The sequence below is a fragment of the Priapulus caudatus genome, unplaced genomic scaffold, assembly GCF_000485595.1.
Source record: "Priapulus caudatus unplaced genomic scaffold, Priapulus_caudatus-5.0.1 Scaffold290, whole genome shotgun sequence".
In the NCBI taxonomy this organism is placed as follows: domain Eukaryota; kingdom Metazoa; phylum Priapulida; class Priapulimorpha; order Priapulimorphida; family Priapulidae; genus Priapulus; species Priapulus caudatus.
Genome location: NW_014577351.1, coordinates 170,465 through 179,101, shown reverse-complemented (window position 1 = coordinate 179,101; position 8,637 = coordinate 170,465). Strand labels below are relative to the sequence as shown.

The following is an 8,637-nucleotide window of genomic DNA, read 5'->3' as shown; positions in this document are numbered from 1 at the left end:
CATAGGGATCTTGCCGATACTCATACATAAAAAAATGGTGAGTAAATACTCATCAACGCCAAAAATTATCTGGAGCACTGTGTTCATAAACAATGTCTCAAATTGTTTTCACGAGTAGAAATTAATTCAACTGCAACCCCACTTATCTTTCTGTGTGGGGCGAGTTCACCCTATTGCTACAAACTAATAGACAGAAATATTTGTTTAATGTTGTTGTTGTTTTTTACAAAAATTGCACGCGTTAAGGTACATATTATACGCCCTAGTATATATACATGTATACTTTTTATAATTACTAAAATTTATAATTTCAGAAGGAAAACATTTTGACAGTACCTAATGTCCTGACCAGCATTCGAATTGTATTGGCACCTGTGATTGGATACCTAGTACTGGAAGAAAGCTATGGAATAGCAGTCACTCTGTTTGGTATAGCAGGCATCACAGACCTGGTATGACTCGCCTCGGCCTGGTCATTCCTGCCGAGTCAAAAAATACAATTTGTATTTATCCTGTTTGTTCGGTTGGAAATCTAAAATCAAATATTTTATATGTGAACCGTCTCTTAACCATAATCATTGTATGACATATTATTTTATCAATATGAAAACTTTATAAAGACCGATAAGCTGTGAATAATGATTGCTTATTACCTGCATAAATTGCTTCTGTACTGCTGAATGATTCACAGCAAATCCTTATCTGTAATGATTCTTATTTATACTTCTCTAAATGTACGAAATCTCCGACCTTTGTGTGATGCCAACTTTTATGCATGTTGCCTGGTTCAGATAAGATCAAAATGATTCCACTGGGTAGATGTGTACTGACAGGAAAACAGTTAACAAACTGCTTGTTTGCATGGAGCAGAAGTGCCAGTCTTAGATGGTTAGACCTCTGGTGTTAGACAGCCCAGTTCATTACTGCCAACCATGGGCACATTCCTGTATGTCGTATATATTTTGTCATGTAACATTGTTTAATAAGTCTACTGACATTTTGATGTTTCTATCTACATTATAGCTTGATGGATATATTGCAAGAAATTTCAAAGGCCAGACATCAGCACTTGGAAGTTATCTTGATCCATTGGCAGATAAGCTCTTGGTCAGCATCCTTACTATTACACTAACTGTCATGAATCTGATACCAGGTAAGGGGTCCCTGGTATATCTGGTTAACCTAAGTGAGCTAGATAGTTCTTTGTTATGCTTGTACTAAGTTTTGGTTTGTGATGGTATTATAATGCATGCATTGTAATTATACATATTTTCAGTTCCACTGACGGCATTAATTCTTGCTAGAGATGCTAGCTTAATTGCTGGTGGCTTCTACGTGAGATATGTATCACTGCCACCTCCTGTAAGTACATAATTGTGTGGTAATGTCTTCCATCTATTAACTGGCATTCCATGTCACCATGGCTTCTAAGAATCTAACTGCTTCTTCTGTATTGACCCAATTTCATAAACAAATACGAGATTACAGAAGTGTTTTAGATGTGCAGGTAATAGACTTTTAAATTTGAAAATAGTAAATGTGCAATCATTCCCAGATTTTAGAAACTATTCGAACATTTGAGCAATTCAAAACGTGCTTATTGGCTTATTGGTATTGACACGACCATATTGGGATTGTTTAAACAAAAGATTCGACACTTTCCTCTAATCTGCCTTTACACTGGTGTTGCATTTTGTAGAGGACTATTGCTCGGTACTTTGATGTGAGACATGCAACTGCGCAGCTGCAGCCAACTCTGATTAGTAAGGTAAATGCATAAACCATTGATTAATGTATCCTTGTAAATACCTATTGGTAAGAGAATGACTGTGAGGGAGAGTTGCAATGCTAACATTCTTTTTAGCTCACCTTGACATCGTCAAGCTGAGCTATTGCCATGGGTCGTCGTAAGTCCGTCCGTCCGTCCGTCCGTCCGTCCGTCCGTCAACATTTGGCTACGGTCAACGATAACTCAGGAACCGTTTGACCCACATGTTTGAAATTGGGTATAGTTGTTACTGCTATGCTCCCATATTAAACGTCCTATTTTGGAGCATGCCAGTCGACGTATTTTCGAGCCACGGCAATTTTTTGGCAAAAATGGGAATTGCCATTAGTCAGTTCAGGTTCAACGGATTTTGCTCATTTTTGGTATGTGAATGAATAAGGGCTAGGGGTTTTGATATTTAAAAAAAAAGAAGCAAATTAGGTAGGGTTTGGCAATTATATAGCATATTATATAGACACGCAGATAACAAACAGTCTGTGGTGTCACACTCGTCTGGTTTGTTTTACAAGATTTCATTGACAATATCTTTAATGCAAAATTCCTGCTATGAACATATTATGATTTATACTATTATTATTATATTATTATTATTATGATATAATGATTTATGCTAAGAAACATCAAAGCGGTATAGCGCCATCTACCGTCACAAATTGTGATTCATTTTGGTTTATAAATTATTTATAATTTATATATAATATTATTTATTATTTTCACATAAAAAATTACACATATAATTATCAATATTGTTCTAGAATAATTGAGTTCTCCCCTCTTCGTTTCTATAATGTACGTCGATGTTGGCTCAACTAAAACTGACTTCTTCTCACTCACTCATTTGTGTCCTTTTTTGTGGTGAGCTACAGTGTCATTGACACTTTCATTGTATTGGTGGAATACTTTACTTGATATGATGCGGCCATGATGACGAGGCGTGCCGAGGATTGACACTGTGTCTTCTAATCACAGTCTACGCCGTACCAGTCTTTGATATTTTTAAAGATGGGGACCCATTGGACCACCAAATCGCCGATCTCAGGAACTAGGGCATTCTGCTATGCTAGAACCGTTTCCTACGATAGAGTTTGCCACAAATACGAAAATAACTCGCTGTTTAGCGCACTGCGCTATGTCCTTCTGTTGCATTTTCGCATCTCCGTAATCAGAATAATCCCCGTCTTCTTCGATGATGGGAATGAATGGGGCGTCAACGACGTGACCCGTTACTGCGTGTATTTGTTTGGCGAGACTGTTTGCTTTTCGTAAATAATGAAAGGCCCGGCCGATGCAGTTCGCATCAAAGTGGATAAGTTCGGCATTTTTACTCACTTCCGGAAGTGAACGAGTGCATCATTCATTGAACACTGAAGTTTTTCTTAAAATTAAATAATTCGAAAATCCCTACCCGCGCTACTCGATTGTTTTAGCCAATGAACGTAGCTGTCTGTGTGACGTCATGCCTGCGCGTTATGCTTGGCTTAATGGGCCTCGAAATGAATATCGGAGGCAGGCACCTCGCAACACTCACAACGTTACTGTAAGGCGCGTGTTTGTTTACGTATAGCTTTGTGACGTCAGGATGGGCAGTGTTCGGTAGTTTTGCGATAATAACCTCAGAATTTCTCAGAATTTCTTAAGGTGCATGGAACATTTTACCAATTTAGTGGTGTCAGTTAGTCACGGATATGTGACAGTAAGTACTAACCGTATATATTTCACATACGTTCACCTATTTTGCACACAGGCAGTCGATCATTGTGAAAAATCGTGTGAATATTTATTTTTATTGAGACGTTGCAAGTGCCTGTGCTTTCAACAGTCTTGTACGTCAATGCACGGGCGTCAAGAGCCACAAACTCAACACCATTTCATCTCTGTTATTGTTTACGCCTGAATGTGTGATTGATCAGGGAGGGGGTGCATGTAAGAGGGAGATATTTTCTTTGGGGTTCCGAAAAACACTATTCCATCTGACAATTTCATGGGCCATTTCAATTGGAAGCTTTGCATAATGGACCCCCAACAAGCCATTTGACTGACTATTCAAAGGGCTGTATATTGCTCATATTTAGCCGCCGATAGTTCTTATTTAGAACAAAGTCTTCATTGTTATCTTCTAAAACTACAGACTATCCGCTGACCACTGTGGAGACGTGCGCCGGGCCTCGAATTTGGCGCACGTCTCTACTGCGGACAGTGCTTCATACTTGAACATCCCCGCGGTCGCGTGCACATATGGCGCGGAACTGCGCGTCTCATCTGCGCGCAGCGCTCAGGATCAACAGCAAAGCTGTGCCACGCAATCTTGTATCATGTCTCTCTGGATTATTTAATGTAACATATGTGTATGTGGCACCTAATAGAATGAATTATTGCAATACATGTATTCATTTTACGGTACGTAAAGTGTTATCAAGAAGGAATGATCGAAAATTTAGTTCATTGGAATAACTATACATCAGTTAATTCAATCTTGCTTTATATTCTAAACCTCTATACTGATGTCACAGCAGGAATTTTAGACTACCATCTACTTTATTCTTTTATATTGCACGCATGCACTCACACATGAAGTAAGGCCAGTAGTTTATTGCCTGTACTCATGGCAGTGAGTTCGAGAGAATAAATAAGTACATTAATCACAGAAAATAATCGAGCATAGAGCTAATGTTATTTAATATTGTTTTTCTTTTTGCAGTTTATCAGCTAGTGAGGTTGTGCACATAGGCACGTTGTGTCATCTCACGATTGTCTATCAAATGTTTTCCATGAAATCAAGCTGAAATTACCATATAACATTTTCACAGGTTAACACCACAGTACAGCTATCACTTGTTGTGTTCACACTGACTGCACCTGTGCTGGGATATATTGATCATCCCTACCTACAGGCACTGTGGTGAGTAACATACTGTTAATGCGCAGTTTCTGTTATAACTATTAGTGAAAAAAATACACGGGGGCTCGGGGCGATTTAGCCCCCGAAATGCCAAAAAGAGCGCCGGAAATGCCAAAAAGAGCCCACCTAAAATTTGCATAGAGTTCAATGCAAACCAAATTTCAGAGTGCTATTTTCATGCACGCGAGCTTGAAAAGTAGCCCCCGAAAAATAAATTTTCCCTGATAACTATCAACAGATTCTCATAGTCATCTCTTCAGTTGTTGATTTATAACATTATCAAAAGGCAACCATTAATAAAGGTTTTGTTACCTTAGTATTAATGTACGAAATAGTTTAATTTCTGGATAATTCCAAAAAAATACTGAAGTAACCGTTTCAACAGCTGTTCCACTTTGTCAAGCTCTACTGATCATTTACTTGAACTTGCCACCAGTTGGCTTAGGTGATACAATCTATCCGGAAACTGGGGGCTCTGGTGGGCGGGTTCTAGTCTCGAGGAGATAGTTAAATACGTGTGATAATTTATATTCTCATTTCTGTTCATGTTTAACTGTGCTTTTCAAATTTGAGTGGACTCTAATCTGTCTGTTGAGAATAACTTTTTTTAATATCTGCAGCAGACCAGTCAGGGATAAGGTTGTGATTGACTATGTGATCTGTGATCACTGACTTGTTTGGCTGTCGTGGTGGGGTTGTAATGACTAATTCCCTTGTATACATAGTGTATACATCACAGCGTGTACAGACCAAGGTACACATAGAAGAGATCGGACACTATTTTGAAGCCTGCTTCACTGAATATGAAAGAGAAATATCAGAATATGAAGAATATATGGTATATTCTATATAATATATAGAATATGGAGTTCTCAGTGGTAAACGGTGTCCATGCCCGAGCATTATATAGAATTTACAAATGCCAAATAACCATAATCAGAGCCGAGGTCTCATATAAATAAAATCGTGTATCTAACGATTTCCTGAAGCCTTGGATCCATTCGCCAGATCTGAGACCTTCCCTTACCAACAGCTGATTGTTTTCCTAATAGATATCACCTCCTGTCACTTGGTGACAAATTTCAAGCACATTTTCAGTGCAGCTTGACAAAGACGATAGATCTGAAGTCGAAACAGTCACAGCAGTAAATACTTTGTATTGATCTTGAAATTACATTATTTAATATTGTATAACGAAATCTTATGACACTATTATGGGATTTTGTTATTAAAGTTCAAATTCATTATTTAAATTATAAAACGTTACATACATTTTGTAATATGTTATAGGTATTGCACTGCAGCAACTACTGTTCTCTCTGGCCTTAGCTACATGGTTCAGAAAGACACATTCAGAATTCTAAGCCAGCAGCAACGCCAGAACAAGTGATTGACATCGGAGAACGTTACTGAATGTATATTCAACCGTGCTTGCATGCAATTATTACTTGTTATCATCACATGCGAGTAAAGTGATCGTCAGTGACTCTCTGGCAAGTGATACAAATTTAGTGGTAGCAGTTTTAGTGATCGGTAGGTGCAGCTGGTAGTAATAGTGATTGATTATATATATGCCATCTTTGTGTCACCAGCTGTCAATCCAGTCCAGTCAAAGTGCCAAATGTAGTCCATATAGTGTAAGTCCATAATGTAGTCCATAATTAGAATAAAAACAGGTTAGGAACTTCTAAACTCTATACGCGACACAAATCCATTACATACCGTCCTTACCTAGCTTATGTTAATTATAGCTAGTATATTTATATTATAGTTCTGCTGCTGTTTCGTATGGTGAGTTTTTGATCAGTTTAAAAACGAATACCTTTACAAAATTAACACCACCCACATGGAGCTATCGTTGACTATAGGCCGGTCACAGATTGGACAGTGTTGTGTCAGCGTATGATCAAAGCACTGGACGCTAACGATTAATTTGTGTTGAGATGTAAGTTACTTATAGGTAAGACTTTCGTTATTACAAATATGTTGGAAGCAGTTTTATTCTTTGAAGTATTGTTTTTAGATCGTGTACATCTTGTACTATCATTGGTAGCAAAACCAATGTGAATTGCAATAAAATTGTGAACAATTTTAAATTGTTGACAATAGTGAACTTTCTTTTTATTTAAAAACTGTAACAAGATGAGTAATCATGTCATGTATATCGGATGCTAACAGTACACACTGCTTGATATTCATTGCATATGTTTGGTAATAAAATTGGCATGAAAACAAATGGATGTTAAACAATATATAGTTGTTATTTTATGTTTTTGTAATGCCTCTGTAACTGTGTTGACGCGGGAAGAATAATAGACACAAGAGTATAACCTGAATATAAAAGAGCTTGATTAAAGTACATTGCACATTGGACTTCCAAGCATCGCATGGATAAGCCAACACTATTTCACAATATATAATGTGTTCTAATGTGTTCAGTCAATACCAGCACAGCTATATTTCCTAAGGGGGTATATATCTGGGTAAACTATTGTGCTATATCTAGCCATGTTTTTTTCTAGTTTTATTTAAACTTCCTTTTACATGTTTTATGGTTTTTTGAGCCTAAAGTTTTCTTAGCCGATCTGTGCTTATACTTAAACAATGTAATATTTCTTGAATGTTTGTACATTGTTATGGCCTGCGTGAAGAGCCATCCCCTCATTTTCTAATAACTGTTTTAAGTTTAATTTCAAAATTAAATCAATATTTAAAATTAGTGAAGCATCTAAAATTCGTTGTAATTCATAGGAGTGTGAGATAGCCCCACTTGGCTGTTTCCGGTGGCTGGGCCTCTATGCGTGTATGCAGTCATATCGAGCATGTAGTGTGTTTATGGTGTTGTACTTCAATGACATGAGCAACCTTGACAGCAGCCAAAATCCATAGTAAGCAATATTTATTTGCACCACACGTATCTATGTAAATAGCTTGGCAAAAGAACTGTTAATTTGGCAATACCCGTGGTCTTTGGTGTGGTATATAGGATATATCAAGAGTACATAATAGAGATATTATGTACTATGTAATATCTATTATGTACTCTTGATATATATATATATATATATATATATATATATATATATATATATATATATATATATATATATCATCAACCAGAACGAAAATGTAGGAGTGAGAGCGTCAGCTGAGTTATGAGTAACAAGACACATATATCTGCGGTTTTCTATGGCTTTTATTAGTAAAGCAAATTGTTAACGACGTGGTAAGAGCAGCTAGATGAAGCATGTCACTATAGGCTCTATCCCATGCTCACTAGCGATAGAGCATGAAAATATACTGCACTCGCAAGCACTCTCTACTAAAGCTAGCAGTCATCCTAATATGGTTACGAGTAAATGGCTGTTACCACGGTTAATGGTGATGCGACTGATGCCCTTGTGGTATATAGGGAGGGGGCTGTCGCTCTACCACTGCAGTCGGAATTGTGCTTAGATGTTGTTATTCTGTACTTAGAGGGAAAACTCAAAAGCGGTTTTCTCGCAATTAAATGCATAATATTGTAACATCCCCCATTCATCGCCGTGCGTCCTCACGGACAGCGGCAGTCTTGGCCCAAGGCCCGGCAAGGGGTGCAACCGCCTCGACCTACTAGCCGCAGTAGAGCCAGTTTCCAGTTCAACCGCAAAGGTCGCGGGTAAGTACGGATGGCACCCCTCGAGCCGAGAACTCCAAAGACCAAAGATGTAATCGGGTCAGGGAAAACTGGCGCCGTCTTCTATTAGCACAACGAGCAACATAGTCACAATATATATATATATGCAACCCTCAGACGCTAAAATGATGCGGGTAAAAAAAATTCAATATCATTGCCGCCATATGGAGTAGTGTCGAGGTCAGAGACCAACACCGTCGGACGCCTGTAGAGTCTACGCCCACAGACTTATAAATACCTTATAACCTACACACACATGTCTACACAATAAAA

General features: G+C 38.0%; 1 protein-coding gene across 1 annotated transcript; it reads left to right on the top strand.

The window, feature by feature from the left end:
• Nucleotides 1-314: 314 nt before the first annotated feature.
• On the top strand, nucleotides 315-6,940 carry LOC106808611 (probable cardiolipin synthase (CMP-forming); the record flags this gene model as incomplete). The annotated part of the gene is given in 6 exon segments (XM_014811392.1): nucleotides 315-452; nucleotides 1,024-1,153; nucleotides 1,277-1,362; nucleotides 1,700-1,768; nucleotides 4,597-4,688; nucleotides 5,979-6,940. Coding segments are annotated over 6 exon segments (615 nt in total), but the record flags the coding sequence as incomplete, so codon positions are not given.
• Nucleotides 6,941-8,637: the final 1,697 nt, after the last annotated feature.